This window comes from Spermophilus citellus, assembly GCF_964194105.1.
Source record: "Spermophilus citellus genome assembly, chromosome: 6".
NCBI lineage: Eukaryota > Metazoa > Chordata > Mammalia > Rodentia > Sciuridae > Spermophilus > Spermophilus citellus.
Window position 1 is genome coordinate 66699176 of NC_138187.1, and position 26792 is coordinate 66725967.

The 26792-nt window shown below is 36.6% G+C and overlaps 2 protein-coding genes across 4 annotated transcripts in view; one reads left to right on the top strand and one right to left on the bottom strand.

Moving 5' to 3' along the window:
* Nucleotides 1–18890: 18890 nt before the first annotated feature.
* LOC308652267 (uncharacterized protein) lies at nucleotides 18891–26149 on the bottom strand (the record flags this gene model as incomplete). Its single annotated transcript, XM_081300041.1, has 4 exons — nucleotides 18891–19160; nucleotides 24684–25420; nucleotides 25550–25701; nucleotides 26056–26149. 3 exons carry the CDS (start codon nucleotides 26147–26149, stop codon nucleotides 24737–24739), a joined length of 930 nt encoding a protein of 309 aa, XP_081156167.1. The 3' UTR covers nucleotides 18891–19160; nucleotides 24684–24736.
* Nucleotides 24326–26792, top strand: part of ZEB1 (zinc finger E-box binding homeobox 1) — a 167967-nt gene continuing 165500 nt past the window's right edge. For all 3 annotated transcript variants that reach the window (XM_081297384.1, XM_081297385.1, XM_081297386.1), the window contains exon 1: nucleotides 24326–24460. In XM_081297384.1, coding sequence (XP_081153510.1) covers nucleotides 24403–24460 — 58 coding nt within the window. In that variant the 5' untranslated portion in view covers nucleotides 24326–24402. The remainder of the gene's footprint in view (nucleotides 24461–26792) is intronic.

Genomic DNA, 26792 nt, shown 5'->3' on the forward strand with positions numbered 1-26792 from the left:
TTATCTGCTGAATTACATTTATTGATTTCCAAATGTTGAACAAACCTTGCATCCCTGGGATGAACTCCACTTGATCATGGTACACTATCATTTTAATATGTTTTTGAATGTGATTTTCCAGGATTTTATTAAGAATTTTTGCACCTATGTTCATGAGAAATACTGGTCTGAAGTTTTTTTTCCTTGATGTGCCTTTGTGTGGTTTTGGTATCAGGTATTTCTAGCTTCATAGAATGAGTTTGAAAGGGTTCCCTCCTTTTTCATTTCATAAAATAATTTTAAAAAATGGTGTTCGATCTTCTTTGAAAGTCTGGTAGAATTCAGTTGAGAATCCGTCTGGTCCTGGACTTTTCCTTGTTGGCAGACTTTTGACAGTATCTTCAATTTCATTGCTTGAAATTTATCTGTTTAAATTTTCTATTTCCTCCTGATTCAATTTGTGTAGGCTACATGTCTCTAGAAATCTGTTAATGTCTTTAAGATTTTTATTTTATGGGAGTATAAATTTTCAAAATAGTTTGATTATTGTCTGTAGTTTAGTAGTATCTATGGTGATATTCCCTTTCTCATCATACATTTTAGTAATTTGAATTTTTTCTATGTTAGCTTGGCTAAGGGTTTATCAATTTTGTTTATTTTTGCAAAGAACCAACTTTTGGAGGGGGTGTGGGTTACTGGGGCTTGAAGTCAGAGGAACTCAACCACTGAGCCACATCTCCAGTCCTATTTTGTATTTTTATTTTTAGAGACAGGGTCCTACTGAGTTGCTTGGTGCCTCTCCATTGCTGAGGCTGGCTTTGAACTCGTGGTCCTCCTACCTCAGCTTTCCAAACCGCTGGAATTACAGGCATGTGCCATTGCATCTAGCAGAACCAACTTGCTGTTTTGTCAATTTTTTGAATTGTTTGTTTCAATTTCATTGACTTCAGCTCTGACCTTATTTATTTCCTGTGTTCTACTGCTTTTGGTGTTGTATTACTCTTCTTTTTTTTAGGGATTTAAGATGTAATGTTAGGTTATTTATTTGATGACTTTCTATTCCTTTAATGAGTGAACTCAATGCAACAACTATTCTCTTAAAACTGCCTTTGGAGTGCCCCAGAGATTTTGAAATGTTGCATCACTAATCTCATTTACCTCTAAGTGTTTTTCTATATTTCATCCTGATTTGTTCTGTTATTCATTGATTATTCAATAGCCTATTATTTAATATCCAGATGTTAGAACAGCTCCCATTTTTTATTTTATCATTGATTTATAATTTAATTCCATTATGATCTGATAGAATGCAAGGTATTATCTCTATTTTATTTTTTGTATTTGTTAAGAGTTTCTTTGTGGCTTATGATATGGTCAATTTTAAAGAAGAATCCATATGCTGCTGAGAAGAAAGTATATTCAGTCATTGATGGATGAAATATTATTTATATATATATATATATATATATATATATATATATATATATATATATGTCTGTTAAGTCTAAATTGTTAATTAGATTTTCTTAGTTTCATAGCTTGTTCATTTTGTTTTTGTTTGGAGTATCTATCCAGCAATGATAGAGGCATGTTAAAGTCACCTAGGATTATACAGTTGCAGTCTATTTGATTCTTAAAATTGAGAAGGGTTTGTTTGATGTACAAAGAAATTACATTATTTGGGGCATAAGTATTTTATAATTGTTATGTCTTGTTGATGTACAACTCCCTTTAGAAGTATTAAATGGCCTTCTTTGTCCCTTCTGATTTACTTTGGCTTAAAGTTCATTTTATTTGGTAAGAGGATGGAAACCCCTGCGTGTTTATAGGTCCATGTGAATGACATTTTCCCCAGCCTTTGTTCTTCAGTCTATGGATATCTTTACCTATGAGGTGAGTCTCTTGGAGACAGCACATTGTTGGGTCTTGCTTTTTAATCCTATATTTGAGTCTGTGTTTTTTTATTGATGAGTTTAGGCAATTTACATACAATGTTATTATTGAAAAATTATTTTGATTCTTTTCATGTTTATTTATATCTGGTTTTTAATTTGAATTAGTTTATCTTTTGATTGACTATTCTTTAATGTAGTTCTTCCTTTTGCTGGTTTTCCGTTTTATTTTTCATTTCTTCATGAAATATTTTATTGAATGTTTAGTATTGCAGGCTTTCTGGTTGTGAATTCTTTTTACTTTTGTTCATAAATGGAATATTTTTATTTCATCATCAATTCTGAAGCTTAATTTTGCTGGGTATAGTATTCTTGGCTGGTGTGTATTTTCTTTTAGAGTGTGGTATATAGTATTCTAAGACCTCCTAGCTTTGAGTATTTGGGTTGAGGAAATCAGCTGAGATCTGGATTGATTTCCTTCTAATCATGATCTGATATTTTTCTCTGGCAGTCTTTAAAATTCCATCTTTATTCTGTATGTTAGGCATTTTCATAATAATGTGCTTTGGTATCAGTGTGTTGTAATTTTGTATATTTGGGGTCATGTAAGCTTCCTGTATTTGATTTTCCATTTTATTCTTAAGGTTTGGGAATTTTTCTAGTATTTCAAATCATTGAAAAGATTTTGCATTCCTTTGGTTTGTGTCTCTGAGCCTTCATCTATCCTGATAAATCTTACATTTGGTCTTTTCATGATATTCTCCATTTCTTGGAAGTTCTGTTCATGATCTCCACATCTTTTCTCCATGGTTAATTTTATTTTCAAGATTATATATTTTGTCTTCATTGCCTGCAACTCTGTCTTCCAAGTGGTCTAGTCTGTTGGTGATGCTTTCCATTTAGTTTTTAATTTGTTTTATTGATTCCTTCATTTCAAGGAGTTTTACTTTTTTTTCTTCCAGAATCTCTCTCTTTATTGAAGTGACCTTTTGCTTCCTGAATTTTATCTCTGATTTCACTCCTTATATCATCCTTTACCTTGCAGATCAGTTTGACTATGAACATTCTAAACTCCTTCTCTGACATTTCTTTCTCTGTGGTACCAATGAATTCTGTTACTGAAATACCTTGGTTTGTTTGGGGAAATTTGTTTCCTTGCTTTTTCATTTTGTTTGTGTGTCTACCCATCTAACAGTATGGATGGGTCTGGGGCAGTAGAGTTTCTACCCTGTGGATTTTTATTGTTCATGAATGTTTCCAATACCTCATGGTTAGGGTCTAATGTTAGGGTCTGTAAACAAGTCAAGATGGCGCCTGGCATTTTGCCAGAGAGAGTGGTTTGTGAGGTGGCGCCAGTGAGCCATTAAGTGTGGAGATTCCTTATTGGTTGACTGCTGTATCTAGTTTATGTTAATTAAGATAAGCTGTGTGTAATGTATATATACCCCTCCTGTCCTACAATAAACGGCTCCCACTCCTGCTGTATCAATCTACACAAGTTGTTCATCACCCCCTGGTTATTTTGCCCAGCCAGCCGGGCTGCGGCACCTCACCATCTAGGGAAAGTCAAATAATAGCAACAAGTAATGCAAATAATATACATAATTAATCCAAGTAGTTCCTGCTATGATATCTACAATGTTAATTGTCACAATAAATAGATCAGTTATTGCCCACAGTAAAAACAGTTAAGTTTGCAAAAAGGTTTACAATTTCAAATGATGAACATGGGGAGAACAGAAGTGTTGTGGGATGTGATGATTATGAAGGAGGAAGAAAGAAACTAGAAGTAAAAAATCAAAGGAAGAGTGAAAGAACAATAGAGATTGGCTTTTAGCAGAAGAAAAGAGAGAGAATAAAGGGAAACACATAAGTGAGAAAAAATCTATAAAGTAAAATCTAAAAGAAGTAAAAGAATACAAAACAAAACTGAAATGTACTAATCAAACATTCCAGTCCTCAAAAAACTGATCTATGAAAAATAACTGGCTTCAAAAATGCTAGAAATGAGAAAAAAATATGTGTATGTATAAATGTCCATGAACCATTAAGGTCACAATTAAACAAAGAAAAAAAAAAAGAGTGTGTGAGAGAGAAAAGAATCTCAATGAAACGTAAAAGAATTGTTCCTATTGAATTTCAAAAGATTCTCAGCTTCTCCTCTCAGCAGTGTTAGGTGGGGGTCATCTGGAGCATGAGGGATCCCTCAGAATTGCTGGAGTGAGTGCAATATCAGTAGGCGGAATTCCTGGAGGCGGAGTTTAGGCTTAGGTCACTCCAGACCTTTTGCTGAATGCCAACTGGTCTGGAGATTTTAAATCAGTGCACTTCCAGGGCCCAGCAATTGAGACTATTGTGCAGCATGCCTTTCATTTTAGTCTGGCAGAGTCTTTGATCTCTTATCACTTCCTACCCAGACATGTCTCAAGTCTCCTAAAAATGTGGGTTCACTGAATTCCCTTATTCCTCCACTTTGCTCATGAAGAGACTGCTGTGGCTGGTGCCTCTGGAGGTGGCAGTGGCGGTGACACTGGGGATCTCTTCTTATTTTATTATATCCAACCTCCCGAGTCCCCAGTCTGCTTTGAATGTCTGGTATTAAATCCCAGTAAAGACCCCTCTATTTTTTTTTTCACCCACATTGCTAAGTAGCTCCCTCTCTGATTTCTGTGTTTCACACCATGGAGCAGCATGGAAAGCGACCTTCTCTGTTCTGCCATCTCGAAAAACCCAATATTCGGATTTTTATTACCATAGATTATTTTGTCTGTTTCTTTTTAATGCCCTTTGGTACATGTTCACACTTGTATGTTTGCCCCCTAGGAACAGAATTATTGGGTCATAAGGTGTGAGCTGTTCAGCTTTAGTAGATAATACCAAATAATTTTCTAAATTACCAGTGCCAATTAACATTGCTATCAGCAGTCTGGGAGTGACCTTTGCACCACATCCTTTTCATAGAATACTATCAGGCCTTTCTATTTTAATGTTTCTGGGGGATTTGAAGTGGTTTCTCTTTGTGATCTTAATTTCCATCTCACATAATGTCCCCTTTCCATATCTTTTTTTTAATATTTATTTTTTAGTTGTAACTGGACACAATACCTTTATTTATTTATTTTTATATGGTGCTGAGGATCAAACCCAGGGCTTCGAACATGCTAGGCGAGCATTCTACAGCTGAGCCACAACCCCAGGCTCCCCCACTTCCATATCTTTACAGGCTTTTTGCATATCCTCCTTTGTGGAATGTCTGTTCAAGTTTTCCACTTTTCTGTTTGGTGACCTATTTCTTATTGATCTTTAGGAATTCTTTCATATTTTGAAGATGAGCTTCTTATTGGTTAGACAGGTGGCAAATATCACCTTTTATTCTATGGCTTTTGATTTTACTCTTTTCATGCCTTTGAGTGGTGAGTGTTCTTAATTTTAATGTAGTATAATTTATCAATATTTTTCTCTTCAGATAGTATTTTTGTTTGTTTTCTAAGAAATCTTTTCCTAGCCTAAGGCCCCAGAGATAATCTTCTTTTATTTCCTGGAATATTTAATTTTAAATAAAGCACATTTATAATATGCTTGTTATATTTATAAGAAATCATTGTAGTCTGCCTGTAATCGATTTTTTTGTGTGAATGATATAAAATAAGGATTAGGTTCACTTCTTACAGTGGTAACCATTGACCCAACGTCATTCACTGAAAAGATGTCCCCCATCATAAATCAAAAGTCCATACATGTATATAAATTAGTTTTCAAACTCATTTTTTTTGCCCATTGAACTCTTTAAATTTCTTTTGTTAATTAAAATTTCTAGTTAGTTTTACATCAAATCATGGTATTTGATTTAAAAAATTTTGCATAGTTCCTTTTCTTCTAAAGAATCTTATCTATTGTTGAAAGTTTGCATTTCCATATAAATTTTAGAATCAGCTTGTCAGTTTTCATAAAAACCTATTGAAATTTTTATTGTTTGAATGTATTCATTAAATTAAGCCTACTGAATTTAAAGAGAACAAACATCTTTACATACCAAGTCTTCCAATGCATATATATATATTTTAAGATCCTCTAGATTTTTGAAAGTGTTTTGTTTTTCTGTATAAAGGTATACATCTTTTATTAGGTTTATTCCTAGGCATTTGATGTTTTGCAAACTATATTGTATCTTTTTTTGTAAATTATATTTATTATGGGTGGAAAAGAAATACAATTGATTGTTTTATATATTGATTATATACTCATCATTCCTCCTAATTTCTCTGATTCATTTCAATAACTCATTTTAATAATTTATCTGAAGATTCTTACAGGTTTTCTTTAACCCAATCATTTCACCTGTGAATGATGAATTTTATTTCTTATGTTCTGTCTTCATGTTTCACTTTTTTTACTTTTTTTTTTCTTCATTGCACTGGCCATGATACTGATTAGACATCATCATCACTTTTGGATCATAGTGGGGTTTTAAATAATAATGTTTGCTATAAGTCCTTTTATACATACTGTTGGTCAGATTAAATAAATTTCCTTCTGTTCTTAATTTCCTGTGTTTTCTTTTTTAGAAACTTAGAATCATAAATGTTGAATTTTATCAAATGTATTTTCTGTATCTATTGAGATAAACTTTCTTATGAATTTCTTCTTTATTTTGTTAATATGATGAATTCATTAATTGATATTATATTGAATAAGGCCTATATTCCTAGATTCATTTAACAGTCATCTGTTATATGTCCTTTTGAACAAATGCACCTGCTGGTCCCTTTTGCAAATCACTTGAACTATCTCCGTTTTCTCTCTGTCTCTGTTCTACTACTGTATCCATCTAACATGGGACCTGACACATATGTAGTGGATGGTAGCGCTTAGTGGTTCCTAAATACACATTTATTTGGCCGTGCTAGATGCTTTTAATTGAATCATTCATATGAGATAGCCTACATAGGAGACATTATAGAATTGGTTAGATCTTTTTTAATTTAGTCCCATAATTATTTATATTACATTTTAGGACATAGTCCATAAAAATGAAGTACCACGTTTACAATTCCTATTAATAGCGCACTGAAAAACTAGTATATGGTTAAGGTACTATGTATTTATGAGAATATTATGATTAGGATTTCCAGAGAGTCTCTATTAAATTATTTGGATTTAAGAACTGGCTTTGGAATCTGAGAGACTCTGGGTTCTAACCTCTGCTTTAAGGCAGGAACATGCTTAGAATATTTAAGAAATGTTGAGAAAGCTGGTGTGGCTAGAACACAATAAAGAATGGAGAAGGCAAGGTTGGAGAGTTAGAGTGTGGACAAATCATACAGACCTTGAAGACCACTGTATGAACTTTGATAATTGTTTAAAAGAGTCTTGATCATGTCACTCGATCTGTGACATGATCTGACTTGCATTTTAATAGGACACTGGCTGCTTTGTTGAAACACACTGAAGGATGATAAAGGCAGAAACAGGGAAATCCAGAGGGAGAGATTATGATGGTACAAGTAGTGATGATGTTGGCTGGACCCAGGTTGTGGCAGGGAAACTAATAAAAAAAAATCAAATTTTGGATGTATTTTGAAAATCAAACATAAGAATGTTTGGAAAAATTGAATGGAAGATTAAGAAAAAGAGAAGTCAAGGGTAACTCCAAGGTTTCAGCCTGAGCCTTTAGAAGGATGGACTTATTATTGTGTGAAATAAAAGAGATTTCACAAATAGTAAGTAGGTTTGGAGGAATAGAGTTTGATACAGAGGATCAGTTGGGAGCAGTTTAAGTTTCCAATGTCTATTAGCCTTCTAAATAGAGGCCAAATAAGCCTGGAGTTAATGGATTAGTTTCAGCCTGGAGATACTTATAGAGAAGCCACTGGCATACAGATGAGAATTAAAATCAAGAAAGTTGATATAATCACTAAAGGGATGCATGTGAAAGGAAAAGGAAAGATACCCAAGAACTGAGCCCTGGCATTTTGATATTTAGTAAAGGGAAAGGTCAAAACAAGTAAGAGGAGCTGAAAAGGAGTAGCTTTGGGAAACCAGACAAATATGGTGTCCTAGAAGCTAAGTGTAGAAAGTATCTTGAGAAGAGAGAACATTTACTCTCTTAAGGTATATGAAGGCTGAGAACTAACCACTGGATTTAACAATATTACAGCACATTGTGTTACTGAAGGGAACACTGGTGCAGAAGAAAGGGGGTCATTTCAGGATCAACATCTCTGTGTGGATGAAGTGCTGTGGGATTTGGCGTAAGGCTCATTTTGCCTCATTTCTGGTTAAAAAGTAAACCAGGCAGAAAAATCCCCAAATCCAAAAGTAGTAAGCCACTTGAGCAATAAGGAAGAATATCCTAATAAACCTGTAAAAATCTGGAATGAGGTAGTAAATCTCCTTAACTGGGGACTTGTTTCAATCTTTAGAAATACTCTGTAAATAATATGAGGCTTTCCACTTGGTCATCACGTGGGACACTCCTGTGATAATGCTAAATTTCATCTCGTTATCTAATGTAAAAGTATACTTGTTTATCAATCTCTTAGTCAGGTGCAAAAAGAAATCCCCAAAATAAAATTTCTGAACACCAATAAAACACACACTTTCGATTTCTAGCCATTTTTTATCGTCACTGTTTCATAAAACAAAATGCAAGAGGTTATTCTTTTGTAAATCTAGTTAACTGACCCTGTCGTTAGCAATTCTGCTTCTGTAATAACGAGTATTGAGACTGGGACACTTCACAAGTTTGAATTCTAAAATTTTGGTTTGATTCATAAATTATATACAAAATAGTAAAAAATATGACTTTGAAATATTCATTTTATAATATCTGGTTTTTCAATCTTAAAAACCATGAATTATTCAGGATTATTATATGAGATATTGTTTCACTTTTTAAAAAAATTAAAGTTATAGACTAAGTGAACATAACATTAAATAAGGCAACTGAAGTTATTGTACTTGGTTGTTTCCCTTATTTGAGATTATAATAGCTCTGTTCCTACCCCAGGGATGAAAAGGAAAGATGAGACAAGGTGAGCTAAACTCCTGGCTGGGAAAGAGAAATAGGAAGAGTAGAGCAAGAGGAGAGATGCTTAGTCATTAAATGACAAGTGCTCACCTAGACAATAACAATATGTAGATTTGGCCAGCCCTATTAAATTCTGTCTCCGTTTTGACAACAAAACCAAGCCACTTAAACAGAAATAGCTTAGATGTTTGTTTGTAGAATTCATCTCAGCCTAACAGAGTACTCTGGACCCTCAGACCCAGTAGGTCAGTGCCTTTGGTAAATAGCCTCTGTAAGCCTGTTTCTGGTGAATCTTTCTGGCATTATAACGTTATTATGAAGGCTGAGTGAGATTTTAGCTAGTAAAAAGCACAACATTCCTAAAACTATTACTATTATAGTTTAATAATAATAATTTGTTTTCCTAATTGTAATGATCTTTCCAAGGACAGAGAAAAGGAGGCAGAAGTATCTGTAGCATCTTGAAATTATCTATGTGGTCTTGAATTTATTGTGTATATGGCCTTGAAATTAAGTGTCACTAACAATGACCCCTAGTGTAACTATTACAGCAGTAACATCATTGAATAAAATTAAAAGAGCTAAGCAAAAGGTCCTTATCATGTCCCTAAGCTAGTAAATCCCTGTATAATTCTTCAGCCTCAGCTTAAACAGATGAGCTATACATATTCATCTGTGGTAGTTAAATAAATTATCCCTATTTTCTCAGGCATACAAACATAGACAATTATATCTTCATTAACACTGATGAAAAAAATGTAAATGTTTTATAACTAAAACTGCACATATGTTCAATTATTTTGTTTTTAAAATAGTAGAGAAATAGTATTTACCAAAATGAAAAACAAAAGTAAGGTAAATAAAAAGAACAGGTGTTAGGGATTCAAATAATGGGAGACATCACAGACTTTGTTTATTATAGCACTTCTCTTACAGGAATTCTACAACTTACTTTTTGCTGTGACACCTGCTTTGAACTGAAAGTGAATTATTGAGTAGTTAAAAATCATACTGGGCCCCATTGACTTCTTTATTTCTTCTTTTTTTAATATTTATTTTTTAGTTGTAGTTGGATACAATACCTTTATTTTATTTATTTTTATGTGGTGCTGAGGATCGAACCCAGGGCCTTGCATGCGCTAGGCAAGTGCTCTACTGCTGAGCCACAACCCCAGCCCCTCTTTTTTAAAAATTTTATTTATTCAATTTAGTTGTTGATGGACCTTTTTTTTTAAAAATTTATATGCTGTGCTGAGAATTGAACCCAGTGCCTCAACATATTTGAGGCAAGTGCTCTACCACTAAGCCACAACCCCAGCCCAACTGCTTTCTTAATATACTAATGTATATCTTTCTGAGAATGTTACAGAGCACAGAAAACTGAGTTTTCAGATTTTGCAACTTATAAGGAAACTATGATGCCTCCACATTTCTAATCACTATCACTCTGCTTTATTATTCTGTAGCATTTTAATCTTTTTCTAATATATAATTTATCTTTTTATTACTTATTTTATGTTTCATTCCATAAGAATGTAAGGGCTGCTAGGCAGGGATTTTTTTGTTTGTTTGTTTCTGGCCCCTGTAAGTATGCCAAGAACTTAGAGCAGTGCCTTTGCATATAAAAGCAGATAAATAAAGATCTGCTTAATGAATGAATGAATTCTTGTCTCCTTTTAAAAAGTCTAAATACTCTTCCTTGGATCCACATCATTACATTTAAATGGCATCTTTTGATATCTTTAGCTTAATATCTGGCTTAAATTTTGTCTTTCATAGGTACATGGCCCTGCATAATCTCCTAAAAGCAATCCCACATGATTTTCTGGAATGACTTATCAAGTTGGCCTTCCCTGCTACTGAAAGAACAATAAATCCTCTGCATGAAACCAATAGTAAGCTCAACCCAGAAGTCTTTAAATACTCAATTTCACTATAATTTCTTTTGTTCTAAGATTTTTTTGTTAATGACTTGAATGACTTGTTTGATGAAATTGATAAGTAAAAATTGTGTGCATTTATGATATACAGTGTAATGTTTTGATATGTATATATACATATATAGTTAATATATGCATTACCTCACAGACTTTTTTTGTGGTGGGAAAACTTACAATCTACTTTTACCAATATTCAAGTATACAATGTATTGTTATAAACTATAGTTACTATGATGCCTAATAGATTTAACCTATTCCTCTTATCTAAAATTATGAATGATTCGCCAAAATCTCCCTGATCTTCCCCACATCCAGTCTCTAGTCTCTGCTTCTAAGTTTGACTTTTGTGGATTCCACATGTAAGTAAGATCACACAGTATTTCTCCTTCTGTTCCTAGCTTACACAATGTGCTCCAGATTCATCCAGTCGTTGCAAATGACGATTAGTTCATTTTTTAAGGCTCAATAGTACTCCACTGTGTATGTGTACCACATTTTCTTTATGTACTAATCTGTTGATGGAAATCAGCTGATTCTATATCTTGGCTATAATGAACATAGAAGTGAAGAAATCTCTTCAATAAGCTCATTCCATTTCCTTTGTATATATATCCCTATTAGTGGGATTACTGGATCATAAGGTAGTTATTTTTTAATTTTTTTGATGAAATCCCACATCATTTTCTAAAATGGCTATACTAGTCTACAATCTTACAAACTGTTTATAAGGGTTTTCTCCTTATCCTTTGCCAACACTTCCCTTTCACCTTTTTGATTACAGGTGTGAGGTAATAATTGTGGTTTTAATTTGCATTCCTTATTAGTGACATTGAATTTTTTTAATATACTTGTTGGCCATTTGTATTTTCTGTTTTGATAATTGTCTGTTCAGACCATTTGCACATCTTTATTTTGGATTTCTTATTTTATTGATGTTAAGTTCTTCAGGAGTCTTATATATCCTGGATATTCATCCTTTGTTATATATCTAGTTGGCAAATATTTTCTTCCATTTTGTAGGTTGCTTATTCATTCTGCTGTTGCCTTTGCTTTTTAGTTTGTTATAATCCTGTTTGTGTATTTTTGCTTATGTTTTGGGGATCATATTGAAAACATTCACTGCCCAGATAAATGTCATGGAGATTTTTCCATGTGTTCTGCTACTTTTATAGTTTTAAGGGTTTTTTTTTTTTTGCTTGTTTTTGTTTTTGTTTTTTTGGATACCAGGGATTGAATTTAGGGGAACTCAAACACTGAAGCCACATTCCAATCCTATTTTGTATTATTTAGAGACAAGGTCTCACTGAGTTGCTTAGTGCCTCACTTTTTTTTTTATTGGTTGTTCAAAACATTACAAAGCTCTTGACATATCATATTTCATACATTAGATTCAAGTGGGTTATGAACTCGCATTTTTACCCCAAATACAGATTGCAGAATCACATTTTGTCGAGGCTGGCTTTCAACTCGTGATCCACCTGTCTCAGCCTCCCAAGACACTGGGATTACAGGTGTGCGCTATGCCATGCATAGTTTTAGTATTTATGTTCAAATCTTTAATCAATTTTGAGTTGATTTTGGTGTAGTGTTTGAGATGAATATCTAATTTCATACTTCTCCATGTGGATATCCAATTTTCCCAGCGCTTGAAGGACATTTATTTATTTATTTATTTATTTATTTATTTATTTATTTATAGTTGTAGATGGACAGTGTGCCTTTGTTTTATTTGCTTATATTTTGTATGTGGTGATGAAGATCGAACTTAGTGCCTCACACATGCTAGGTAAGTGCTCTGCCACGGAACCACAACCCCAGCCCCTTGAATGACTTTTAAAATATATTATTTTGGGGCTGGGGATGTGGCTCAAGCGGTAGCGTGCTCGCCTGGCATGCGTGCGGCCCGGGTTCGATCCTCAGCACCACATACCAACAAAGATGTTGTGTCAGCCGAGAACTAAAAAAAAAAATAAATATTAAAAAAAAAATAAAATAAAATATATTATTTTTTCTGTTGCCATTTCTCTCTGTAGAAAATATTAATTGTATCTATGTATACATTCTTTCCAGTTCTCCCCCACCCTTTAATAGTATTGACTAGGTCCCTACTGTTTTAATATAATCATTATTTTCTCATTTACTCATTTAGAACACATTTATTTCATTATATTTTATAAAATTCTCAATCACTGTTATCTTGTGTATATGTGTATGAAATCATATTCTTGCAGAAACCAATCTTGGTTCTAAATCTGGGTTTTGATTCTCTAGTCTCCTAAAACTTTTTTAGGTGGTAGAAGATAATTCTTTGTTTTTTCTCTGCATTATCTTTTGACAGACTTCTAAGATTTCTTCCAACTCAGAAGTAATTTTTTACTAAAGACAGTCCTGTGATACATCTCCTGAGAAAGGTTACTGTATTTTTCAGATTTCCTTCCATAACATCATCTTGTGATATCTTAAAGAACTTTTTCTTCCCTCATCTCTATTTCTACCATGTCTTAACTCTTTTATTTAACTATTTGTGTATTTTGAAGATAACAGTATTTTCAGAGTTCTATTAATTACGTAGCTGGCTGGCACTTTGCTTTAGTCCAATAGGAATGACAATAGTTATTAGTTCTTGGCTTCATATACTATGTTAACATAAGACTTTTTTGTTTCAAAATAATCTTATTATGTTTGTTATGCTATCAGTGATGCAATATTAGATTTTCTCCCAGTTCTTAGTTTTCCTTCTTAGAAGCATTTACTCTAGAAGACATATTTTTGGTGTTTTCTTTGTCAAAATTCCAAAGACATATTGTCATGTGTTCTCATGTTCAATGATAATCTAGATCTCTTTCTATTTTAGAGCTTCTAAATTCTAATTCAGAATTTAAGCTGTTTTGGATAATGAAGATTATCAACTTCTGTCACTTTTCTTTTTTCTTTCTTTTTGACTTTTGATTTTGCCTATTCATTTTAAAGGTTCTTGCTCCAAAAGTTAATCTTTTCTTCCTTGGTTCACAGAACTCATAATATATGTAATGCTACTAAAATGTAATGGTTAATCACATGTGGCAGGTAGTTCACTTAAAAATGGTTACTGTTTTTCAGTTTTTGTGCTTCCTATTAAGTTAGGTTCAGATTATTAATCAATCCCTGAGACAAACTGTGATCTCTTTCTATATCAGATTCCAGTCAGGACCCTCTTCCTATATTTGACATACACAGTCTAGCTATACTCAAATATGCTCATAACTGTAACAGGAGTTATCCAAACTTTTAGTCAGAAAAGTGTTTAGAATATAGCAGGAGACAAATGGCATGAAACACTTGAGTATGAAATAAATATGTTAAAAACTTGGGGTAGGTGATGAGAGACCTGGGCAATCAATTAAGAATAAATAAATGGCAGATGGGGAAGTATCTTCTTAGAAAGTGAATCATTAGAGCAGGGGGAAATTTTATGTGTGTTCATAAAACTGCCCAACTAGAGGAGTGAGTAAAGAAAGACTCTTATGTCATTTAAAATTTTGCATATTATGAGAACATTTATAGAAATATGAATATAAACAAAATATTAACTGAAATACTTCCAATTGAATTTTTTGAAAATTTACATATTTTTATGCTTCACAATCTTGTACCGAAGATTCCTGGGTATGATTTTGTTTATCAAGTTCAACAGAATTTAAACATGGGATTTGTTGTGATGAAGAATAGAGGGCAGATTGGGAGGGGTGAAAGGAGTGGGGAAGGATCCTCTTTTTTTCCCTAGAATCTAAACAGAGGAGAGGTGTGATTCACCATCTTATAGTGGAAAGAAGCTTTCGTTCTTTGTGTGGAACATGGCAGCAATCATTCTCTAGTTAGATCTAAACGACAGAATTGCAAGGTGAACTGTATTGGTGACTAACTCATTTTCCCTCACCTACAGCACCCTCTTTTCCCAAGATCAAGCAATTTTCTTGTGTAATGAACTGTATCTGCTATCAAGTGGCCTGGAATTAAGAGGTCCAAAGCATCTTCCAAGTCCTTGTTTCCTATTTGGCATCATGATGTCCTTTGCTGCCATAACACTGATCTGTGTTTTCCAAGGCTATAAAAAAGGAGGAATGCAAAAATGAATAGAACTATAGAACAATTTTATATATAGGAGAAAGGCTTCAAACAATTTTAAATTATTCAGGGAAGAGTTTTCTAGCTAATAGGTTGTCAAATTCTTTGCATCAAATGCTTTTGTCTGGTTGATAGCCTTTTGGTCAGCTTTGTAGCAATCAGAGGGGAGCAGATGGAACAAGAACATGCTTTGAAACCAATATCAACATTCAAAAGTGGGTTTTAGTAGTTTGATTTATGCCCATAACATACCCAAAGTCTGGAGAGAGTGAGTTCAAGGAAAAGACAAAAATATAAGTAAACTAGGTAATAAAGAAAAAAAGAGAAACATAGGATTCAAACTATACATTTTCTTAATTTACTAGGTCTTACATGGACATAGAAAATAAGAGAACTGAAATAAATTTACATGATCAGCTCAAAATTCTATTTTCTCATAATGTCAGTGTTTTTAATTTTTTCTGTTAGCAGATAATAATAATTTATTCTACTAACCCTTTCTGCTATAGTTGTCACACATTTAATGTTTTATATATTCATAAATTACCTTTTGGTATTTACCGAAAATATCACCAGTTAGCAAATGAAAATATCTGCTGGGAGACTTTCCATATTTTATATGGAAAATGGACATTTTTTAAAAGCCACATATTTATTGGTGATTTTATAAATTAAAAGCACAGTATCAATGGGTAGATTCAGGAAATAAATGGAGCTACTAAAGAGAGAAGGTACTTATTCAATGACAGCAATTAATTCAGTGTGAAAATAACACAATTCCACAAATATTTACAACATTAATATGAATTGTTAGTTGTAATACCAAAATATGTTGACTAACGCTTATTGCAAATGTATACATTTTATGAACTATTTTAACTAGGAATGACTTTACCTTTAATTAAAAAATGGCTACTGAAGTGAAATAATGCAAGTCCCTAAACTTTATAATAAAATAAAAAAAGTTCAAAGCTGGAAATAAAACAATTTGGCTCTTTGTGGACATTTTTGTGATCTATAAGAACACCTTATAAATTACTCTTAAAAGAAAAATGTGATTAAATTCAATTGCACTTGAGTAAAGCCTAGGTAGATAATTTCAGAGACAAAACTGATTACAAACCCAAAGCCAGTCCTTTGAAAAAATCTTTGGGGGGGGGGGAAGGAATGTTTTTAAAAACCAGATCAAGGTGAATTTAACATAAAAGAGCCTGACTAGGTCTTAAGATCCAGAGCTGGAGTGATCATTGATTTAATCCAGTACGGAACTTATTACATATTTATATATGTTCTTGTTGCACTTGTGTTTTCCTATATACCTCTTATAAAATATCAGGGAATTCAAATGTTTTCAGTCTGTCTGAATAAACTAGCAATTTTGGAAAATTTTAAATCATGGTCAAACTCATAAATCTTGAGTGACATCATGTTTGTGTAATCCTTTTCAAAAGTAAGCTGACAATATATTTAAAAAGACAAATATGGTCATTTACATCTAGTAAGTATTTCCAATTTTGAGAGTATTCTCTGAGGAAATTATAAAAAAAATCATATAAAAACAAAACCTTATTATAATAGTGTTTATTCTTTATAAAGCAAAAATAATGAAACTTTCAACAATATGAACCCTCCCTGGCTTAGTAAATTACACTTATCAACTTGAATGTTACAACCATGTAAAAAAGGACAAATATAAAGGTTATGTAGCTATGTAGGAAAATGGATATATGTTAAACAAAAACAACATAATACTAGATTATGTTGTTCTTGTATGTATGTGGAAAAACTGACAGTTGTAACTACATTAACTATACATGTGAAAAAAACCACAATCTTTATTAAATAACACTTTAGGAGTAGGATTTTTCTCTCTAAGCACTATGGAATGGTTATGGCAGGTATTTATCTGTCTCCTCACACCACCTTCATGCACAACAGTGGGCCCTCAACAAAATGAAACAGAAACAAAAAATGGAGAGGGACCACCTGTACATTTAGAGGTATTCATGATTCTTCACTTGGGAGACCTGACTTCACTCTTACTTTTGGATTCTATGAAAAAACAATCACTAATATCTTTATGATGAATTCCTACTTTTTGCTTCTACAGTTCAAATAGGTGTGTGCAAATCAAGAAACAAAACTAAGGCAATTTTTATATTTCTTTCATAATTTTTAACTTGCATTTTAAAAATGATCTGTATAAGAGTAGCAAGTGCCACAGGTTAGCTAATTGCATTGCAAATAGTGTTATTTTTCCTAGGGTAGGAAGTGTACTTATTGTAGAGACAGTTCCTTAAATAATATAGCTAAGGTAAGCTAACATTTTTAGACAATATTCCAACTAAATGCTGAGCAAAACATGTTAACATCATCTCTTTCTTTTGCTCTTTAGTTATACCTGTGCTTTAAATGACAATTTCAGGGATAAAAATTACCTTTTTGCCTTGAAGAGTAAGACACTATGTAAGAATTCTAGTGGATTATGTCCTTTACATCTGACTTTAATCTTTGCCTAAGAATTTATTTTTTGTTGTCTTTCATGTACTGTTTACCAAGTGCCAGATAACATATGGAACAGTCTGCATACCCTATTCTATTTGCTCTTCACAAAATTTCTGTGCTGCAATGATTCACCAATGACAAGAAACTTTTCCTCTTTTCCATAAATATTAAAAATATTTTGGACAGGCACTGCTTTCAGTATCAGAAACACAAAGATAATTAGGAGAGGGGCCTGATGTAAACAAAACAAAAACCACATATAGGGATAATGCTACATCAGTGGCATGGACAAACTAAAGTATGTGGGGAATTATTAGCTATGTGGGGCTTAATTCTATTTGATATGCACCTCAAAAGCACTATAGTTTCATCCTTAAGATTTGCATACACTGTGACTTCTTTTAATTCTCTCACCCTAACCCCATTAAAGCTCTAGGATTGAAAATAGGCATTGAATGAAGGAGTAACACCAACATACTATTCGGATTTCCATGAAATTAACCAATTTAAAATTTTTGATGATTAGAGGATCATAAACCGCTGTACTCAAATGTGTTTGGAAAGTGAGGAACACCAGAAAATATGTACAATTTACACTTGAAAATAATTCTATGTTGAACTTTATCTTAACTTACATGTGAATCTTGTATGAGAAGTAAATAACTGCAAGTAAATTATTAAAAATATGAAAAAAATTCAATACTGAAAAAATCCTACCTATTTACACTTTCCCTGTGAATTTGGAAAAGATTATAATTCATTTTTAGACTACCTGTCCTTCACATATATAAAATAAAAAATTATGGGGCACAATGCTAAATGTTCTATAAAGAGTAATGACCAATTAGCATAGTATAAGTTGCAAATGTATTAAAGGTAAATCATAAAGTAAAAACGTATTTCTCAAATCACAAAACTTAAAAATTTGTACACTATAGTAGGCAGAACAGTGGCCCTCAAAGGTGTTCATGTCCTAATCACCCAACCCTGTGAATGTTAGGTTATATCACAAAGGGGAATTAAAACTGCAGATGGAATTAAGCTTGCTAATCAGTTGATCTTAAAGTAGGAAGATGTCCTGATTATCTGGGTGGGTTCAACTGAATAGCAAAGTCCTTTTTATGTGGAAGAGGGAGGCAGTATAAAAAGAACCAGTGAGCTGGCAATATAAGAATGACTGCCAGATGTTGCTGGCTTTGAAGAAGATGCTAAAGAGCCAAGGAATGTGAGCAGCCTCTAGGAGCTGGAAAACGCAAAGTAACAGACTCTCCCTAGAGTTTTCTGAAGTAGACTCATCTTGCCAAAACCTTGATTTTAGTCTCATGAGACCCATTTTGTACTCTGACTTCTAGAATTACAATACATTTTTTAATCCATTAAACTTGTAGTAATAGTGAACAAGATAATTTTGGCTATATATGTCAGAAAACCTAGGATAACTGTAACTTAAATAAAAGTTTATTTCTCTCCATGTGAAAGTGGGTGGAGGTAGAAATTCAAGGGTGATTTTGGTATTCCAGTGTCAAGGACTCAGCTCTTTCAGTCTTGTTACTCTGCCTTCCGTAAGGATCTTGAGCCAGCAAGTCTAATTTCAACCAGCAGGAAGAAGGAAAGAATGGTGAATCATCTTCTTTTGAAGAACTTCCTCAATGTTGCACACACTATTTCCACTTTTACATCTCATGGCCAGATCTAGTAGCACAGTAGCACCTAGTAGCAGAGAGGGAAATAGAGACATTATTTCAAGGAGCTATGTAATAAAGAGTAACAGTTCTATCATTAAAGAGTAGGAAAAATATTGGGGACAATTAGGTATTGAAGTTGTAGAATGAAGCTATAACCACAATACTATGCTATTGTGATTTTTTTTCTTGAATTGTTTTAAGAACATAAAGCAAACCCCACCAGATTTTTGGTCAATCAAGACAGAGGTCTTCATTCCACAAAGTTATTGAACAATTGCTATGTAATTGTATTTACTAGATTTTGCATGTACACATACATTAGAACATGCATATATACATGTTGAATGACTAGAAGACATTATATTCAAACTTCACGGGAGTGGAATGCTTGGCTGATAATAGCATTAAAAGTAATTTTTAATGTCTATTTGCGTGTTACTTAGGGTCCTGGCAGGAGACTAATGACATATTCAAAGAGTAACTGAAGAAAGTATAATGAAGAGACTATTTACAAAGGTATGGGCAGGTTTCAAGGGAAGAAATGATAAAGCATCCAACGATTACCATCCATAGGCCTGAAGGCACAAATGGAAGAAGGGAGTTTCTGGAACTTTGCAAGGTCTTTAGGCATGGGACAGAGGTGTCTGGCAAAAGCTATGGGCCTTAGTAGAATGAAGCTATAACCACAATCAGGCAGGAGGAAGAGTGGATTATTCCAACTCTTTCTTCCTCTCTGTTTTCTGATCATTTGTCAATGCCTCCCAAATTGGTTGAAACCAAACAGAAACCAGAGGGCAAAGGACTTGGTTGATGTGGTCCACAGAAGTCAGCCACTCAAAGCATGGAATGAATTTTGTGACAGAGTAACAAACATCATATGAAAAAGTAAAGCATTTTATAGAGCTGGGAACAATTTTAAAAATCTTAACCTGAAAGAGAAAGGGAAAAGATCTGAACAGAGCTGTGTCAGACCTGGCACAAAGAAAGATTAAGAGAATGATCAAAAAGTAAACCAGTGGGAGGGGCACAATGGCCGGTCTAGTTATATAAGTAGGATAAAGAGAGTGAGCAAAAAAAGAGGCATGGGATGAAAGAATGAGAAAGGTTTGACCAAGATCTTGAAATTGTAGTATAACTGAACACTGGGTTTTGTCACCAATTTTGTTAACACATTGGTGGGACATCTAAAGCCTGCTTATAGGTTTACACACACACACACACACACACACACACTTTTTGTTTTCGGTCCAAGGGCTGAACAGCAGTTGTGATTATACCTGAGAATCTGTGGATTACAGAAATCCAGGGCTGTAGGTCAAAGAAACAGCCATACTCTATTCACAACCACTCAGCAGCTAAAAGAAGTCAAGATGTCAGAGAAAAGAAATACACGGTAAAAAGAAAAAAAAAAGCAGCAGAAACCAGATACTGGCACTCTGATATCAAGGCAAATACTTAAAATTAATACAAATTCAAAATATTCATGCTGCTGTCTTATATACCTATAATTCTAACTATTAAAAAGGGATTCCATGTTCACAAATAACATCAATAATAAAAACTGTCTTTCATGGAGGCAGTTTTTTGAAAGCAATCCTCTTTAACTACTGAGATTTTATGGAAAAGATCAGTACTAATTTTACTTTTTTGGATTTTCATTGACATCCTACAAACATCTCTACCTAAAAATATTTATACTTAACATCTCATTATACTCAAAATAATCCTGAAAACTTGCTCTCCATATAGAAAGCCCCATCTGATAACATTTCATTGACTTATACACATTTGTCCTTTTTATCACCTCCTGGGAGGCTTTATTTGAAAAGCTGAAATGGGTCCTGAAGAAAACTGTTGGTTCTATACCATCCTATGGTCATGTTTCCTTGCTTGACTCTTGACAGCAGAATTTGGTGAAATTGCAGCAATGAAATGATCATTGTTCTCTTTGGTACCACTGTGAATCAGATTCAGAGTCTTATTAGTTGAGCTATGGAATAAGTAGAAGCTTGAACAGACCTACACCTAGAATATACTTTGAGAGTTAGCATGTATCAAATGTATTCTTTTCCCCATCAAAGCTCTAGGAAAATAAGCATTGAATGGAGGAGTAACACCAACATGCTATCAGGATTTCCATGAAATTAACCAATTTTAAAATTCTGATGATTAAAGAATCACACATTGTTGTACTTAAATGTGTTTGGAAAGTGAGGTACATGAAAATCATACCTTTGATGTGGAACACCATGAAATATGTACAATTTTGAGTTGAAAATAATTTTATGTTGAACTTATACATCTTATACGAAAAGCAAATAACTGCAAATAAATTATGAAAAAAATATAAAAGTCAATTCTAAAATATTTTACCCATTTATTCTTTCTCAGTAAATTTGGAAAAGATAATTCATTTTTAGAATACTTGTCCTTTAGCATATATAATCACAGTGTTTGGTAAAAGCAAGGTAACATTTCATTAACATATTACTGAATGAATGCTGTATGATGGCACTATTATCAGTGTCCCCTACTCTCTTCAATTTAATCTAAATCTTAATAAATTTCTCTATAAAGTGATTCTAAAGTTTTCCTATCTTCAATTACATTTAAGAGATAAGCAACTATAATATATGCATCAGGTTTAAAGCAGGACTTCATTTTTTAATTTACTTTGCATGCTTTCTCTTCAGTCTAGAGTTCATTGTCTTCAAAAATATTATATAAGGTTTATCAGTCAAGTATTTAATTTATAAAATATAGTTAACACATGCTTTTACAAAATTTATATTAGATTTGGCCTCTCGATATTTGTACATATTTAAAAAACAGGACTGAACAGAATTAATCATTTAGGGAAAATGATTATGAAGAAATTTAAATTAAGAGCAATTAGACTGGATAAGACAGTAAATGGCTTTCACAGTCATGATTTCAACTGTTTCTAAGGATGGATGTGATGAGGGCAGATATTAATTTATTAAGTATCTACTAATGTCTAGGCCCTCTGTTAAGTGCTGAGGATACAAAAATGAACAACAACAACAACAAAAACCTACCGAATAAGTTACCTGATTACATAATATCTGGCCCAAGTTAACCAAATTAGTGACCACTAAAGTAAGGAAGAAAATTACTTTACTTCATTTTGTCTCTTTATGATATTTAAGGTGAGGATGAATAGTGAAAGAAACTTGGTAAGAATTTTCAAGTCAGAAGGAAAAAATGGCATGTATAATAAATAATTCCTAAGTTTAAGGGTAGGTAAAATGTGCTTGAGCTAGAAATATATACATGTTTTGCTTTTCTGGTTGGAAATTAGGTTAGCAATTTTTAAAAAGTTTGGAGAAAATTTCTGGCAAAAGACAGTCTATGATCTGATTCAGAAGACAACTGAAGAATATCATACAGTCCTTAAAAAGAGAGGAAAAATTACAATTGGACCAAGCATTTTGATGTACGTAAGTTTCAGTCAACATGGTATTGAGGGAAATGAGAAATGCCTATACTTAAAATGATCATTAGAGACAATGATTTTAGTTTTGGCATTGGGAAAGAGTACAGATACATAACATACAGCAAAGAATATTTATAGTCCCATTTTGTGCACTGATAAATAAAGCATTTATGCTCAAAATGCCAAAGCGAATGGGGCATCTTTTAATTTATATTCAGGATTAAATTGTCTGATTTTTGAATTACCAGACTTTAGCTGTAAGGTTATTTCGGTTGAGAGATTTGAAGAGATTCATCAATGGATCATCTACATTTTCTGGTGGGGTGTGTTTAAATCGCAATTTTAATAAAAATTCCTGACATAGGCAAGACAAAAATCGTAGGCATAAATTGACTGAGCATCTACTATACTAGCACCGTTACGTGATTTACTAGATTATTTCTAACAGTCCCATATGTCAGGTTTCAGTTTGCTTGATATCTCTATAGATTACTCTTACACTGTTAATTGATACCATTAGTTGAAATATAGCTCATTTATTCCATAAAGTTGTTCTCAGAAAATTCCTCATGTTAAAAGGGCAGGGAGCAGGGAGGAGAAACCTCAATCCCCATCCCACATTCTGAAGACAACTTTTTCAGTATTTGTGGTGCTACATACGTGGTCTTTCAGAAATCCTCGGACGTGTACAAAGTCAAATACTTAAGATAAAAATCAGCAATCTGTCTGCATCGAAGACATCTGTTTCTTGCCATACGGTCCTTACGCAGCGACGACCGCTCATTTAAGAAGTAAACCGTGGCCGGTTAAATACCTAAACTCTAAGTCAGGACGCCTACGATTCCGGCGGTCGACCCAGAGAGGAAAGCGGGGAGGGCGGGGAGGAAGGCAGGGGCGGGGGAGGCCAAGGTGACAGCAGGTGAGCGCCATGCTCGGATGAGGAAGTGAGACGGGCACCGTGTGGGGATTACTCATTCCGCTTTACTGCAAGCGGAACTTCTCGCCTCTTTCGGTCCAGCTTAAGTTCAATCTGACTGAAGTCACTTCCCATCCTGGTTCTCTAGGGGAAAAACCGTGCGTCCGTGTGAGGGAAGGCAGTCAGGACAGAGCGGGTCAGGTAGCTGCTCTCGTGACTCTGCGTGTCCTCGCCGTCATGGGCCGAGTTCCCCAATCACTTGTTCCCGGTTCCCCGAACCTGCCCTTCCCCGAATCCTGGGAACTCCCCGGGGTTGCCCAGGGCTCGACCCTCTCCCGGGCTCCGGAGTGCGCAGGGTTGACGAGTGGGGCGTGGGAGCCGGGCCCAACCTTCAGGAAGAGGGAGGGCCGACGGCCGCCCGGGATGCTCAGAGGGGCCGCTCTGGGGGCACAGGGTCCAGAGAAGCAGCAGCCAGACCCGTCGGCGTACTAGACAGCCTCGGCGGGTGTGGCTAGCCCAGAGGCAGAACGCCGCTGAGCCTCCAACTTTACCTTTCCCACTCGGACAGCCTGTCGCCCTTCTGACCACGTCCCCACAGTATCTCAACGACCCAATCTCTCACCCAACCACACCTGAGGAAAACTTTTCCCTCTCCTCTCAATTCAAACTCCGCAGCGTCCTAGGTTGCCGCAAACCGTCCTGTCCTTAGCAACAAGGTTCCGGCCGTAGAGCGAGCGCCTCTAGGTGTAAGGAAGGTGATGTCGTAAAGCCGCGAGTGTCGTAAACCAGGTGCGGTGGGGAGGGGGGAGGGGTGGAGGCGGAGGGGTGGGGGGGAAGGGGGAGGGAGGGAGGGGGAGGAGGTGACTCGAGCATTTAGACACAAGCGAGAGGATCATGGCGGATGGCCCCAGGTGTAAGCGCAGAAAGCAGGCGAACCCGCGGCGCAATAACGGTGAGTGGCGGAGGGGACCGGGGAGCGGCGGAGTCAGGGGGAGCCGGGCAGCCGGGGCGCCCCCGGGGATGAGGGGGGCGAGCCGGGTTGGGGGCGGCCGGGGCAGGGACGGGCAAAGTGGAGTGGGAAAGTAGAAAGTAGTGCTCTCTGCCCCCCTCCGCTGCCGCCACTGCCGGAGCCGCGCCGCGGCCGCTCGCTCTCCCTGAACCGTTATGTCTCTTACCTGGTCTCTCTCCGCCTAGCGGCTCCTGCCGCCCCTGCCGCCTCCCTGGACCGTTAGCCGCGGCCGCCGCCGCATCCCCGGCTCAGGGCGGCCGGCAGGGACGCGGCCGGCCACTTTTCTGGTCTCGGGTGGAGCGACTGTTGCTTCTTTTCGCACTTTTCCCCACTCTTTTCGCCCCTCGGCGCCTCCCTCTCCCCCTCCTCTTCAGCCCTCTCTGCGTTCTGCTCCCTCAGCGCCCAGGCCCCCGGGAGCCTAGGAACAAACTTGTGCCCGGCGCTGACCGTGCAAAGTGGCTTCCGCGCGCCACGGCCACGGCGGGCGCTGGAGTCCGGGGCCCGCGGTTCGGGCAGGGCTGCGGGCGCGCGGCGGGCGGCGGCGGCGGCGGCGGGACGGACGGCCGGGCTGCGTGTTGTCCGTGCGCGCGTGTGCGCGGGCGCAGGCGGTGCGCGCCGCGGGCGGACCCGGCTCGCCCGGCGGCGGTAAAGTTGTGACCAGCGCGCTCGCGGAAAGGGGCTCCAGAGACGCGGGTCCCTACACGCCCCTCCTCCCTCTGCACCCCCGGCCACTTTGCCCTCGGGCTCCCGATCTTGGGGCGCGGATCCGCGTGAGGGAGGTCCCCATTTTGTGAGGAGCTGGTGGGGCAGCACAGAGGGGACAGGCAGGAACGGGCACCTACTTGCTGCTTCCAGGGAGCTCTGTGGATGGCGGCGAGCTCGGTGTGTTTGTAGAGTTATTACCTGGTTTTAAGAGATCTGGAAGCACCACAGACAGATCCCCCTCCCCAAGCAGGACTCGCTCTGGGCGCCTGGATGGGGCTGTGTGCTTCTGCCTCTCTTTTCTCTTTCGGTTTTTGGGGAAGTTATTACCTGGGCCGGACGCACGGAGCGCTGAAGCCGGATAATGGAGCTTGGATGGCGCTCTGGGTCTCGGGTGGAAGAGGGTGGGGGATGGGGCGGACGGACCGACGGACGCTCGGGGCTGCTGCTCGCGCCGCAGTTGCAGTGTTTATTGATTTGTGCTGATGTGCCAGGGAAACACACACCCCTCTGCCTGCCTTGGGAGTTTTTTTTTTTTTTGTTTTTTTGTTTTTTTTTTTTTTAAGAGAGGGAGGCAGAAACAAGGAGAGAGATCGAGACCCGAACATGTGGTGGTTGCACGGTCGCCTTTTCCAGTTTAAAGAGACGTTGTAAGTTGATTGTATTTCAGCTTATCTGGGGGGCGATTCCGTGCCTTCTCTCCCTTCTGCTCAGCGGTGAAATGTCTGCTGATTGTTATTGTCTGGACAGTTCCTGTGGCGAGAGGGGCGAGACTGGCCGGCCGGCCGGGGGCGGCGGGAGCGCGGCGGAGAGATGCCCCCGCCCGCGCCGGGTACCTGTTTGTATAATAATGGGCGGCAACGGCCCTGCGCTGGCTGCGGCCGAGTCTATATAAGGAATTACGCGTGCATTTCGGACCCAGGATCTCATTTTGGCTCCTGCGTTATTTTTTCGACGAGTTTTTAAGAGTAGGGGAATAAATGCATCCCTGATGGGATCGGTGTCGCGTCCAGAAAATGAGGAAATATGTGTTTAAGTGAAAACTCTGCGCGGTCCCCCCCGCCCACCCCCCCGCGCCTGGGCTCTCTTTCTCCCTCCCCTCCGGGATGTGAAACGCGAGGTTTTGTAACCTTTCCTGGCAATTTTAGATTTTGTGTGGGATTTCCTGTCTAGAAGCAGATAGGAAGGTTTTAGGCTGTTCCAAGATGTTTTCTTCCAATCGTAAACATATTTTTAACATATTTGAGCCGACATTAAAATCACCGCTTTCATGAATGATTTCAGTTTCTCAAATAAATACCTGCATTTTAAAGACGTTTGATAATTACCACCGAAAGGTATATGTGGTATCCTCATTGTGGTGACATGACTTGTTATAGCAAGGAGCAGAGCATAGGCTATTGCAATTTTAATTTCCTGTTTTAGCGTCACATAGTGTGTGTTCTATATTGAGCTGTTGCGGCGGCTGCTGATGTGGCTTTATGAAAGGTAAGTTGGTTCGGAAAGGGCTGCTTGCTTTTTACCTTATTTAAAATGTTGATCGCCTGAGAAAGGGGCTTTTCTTGTTGCTGAC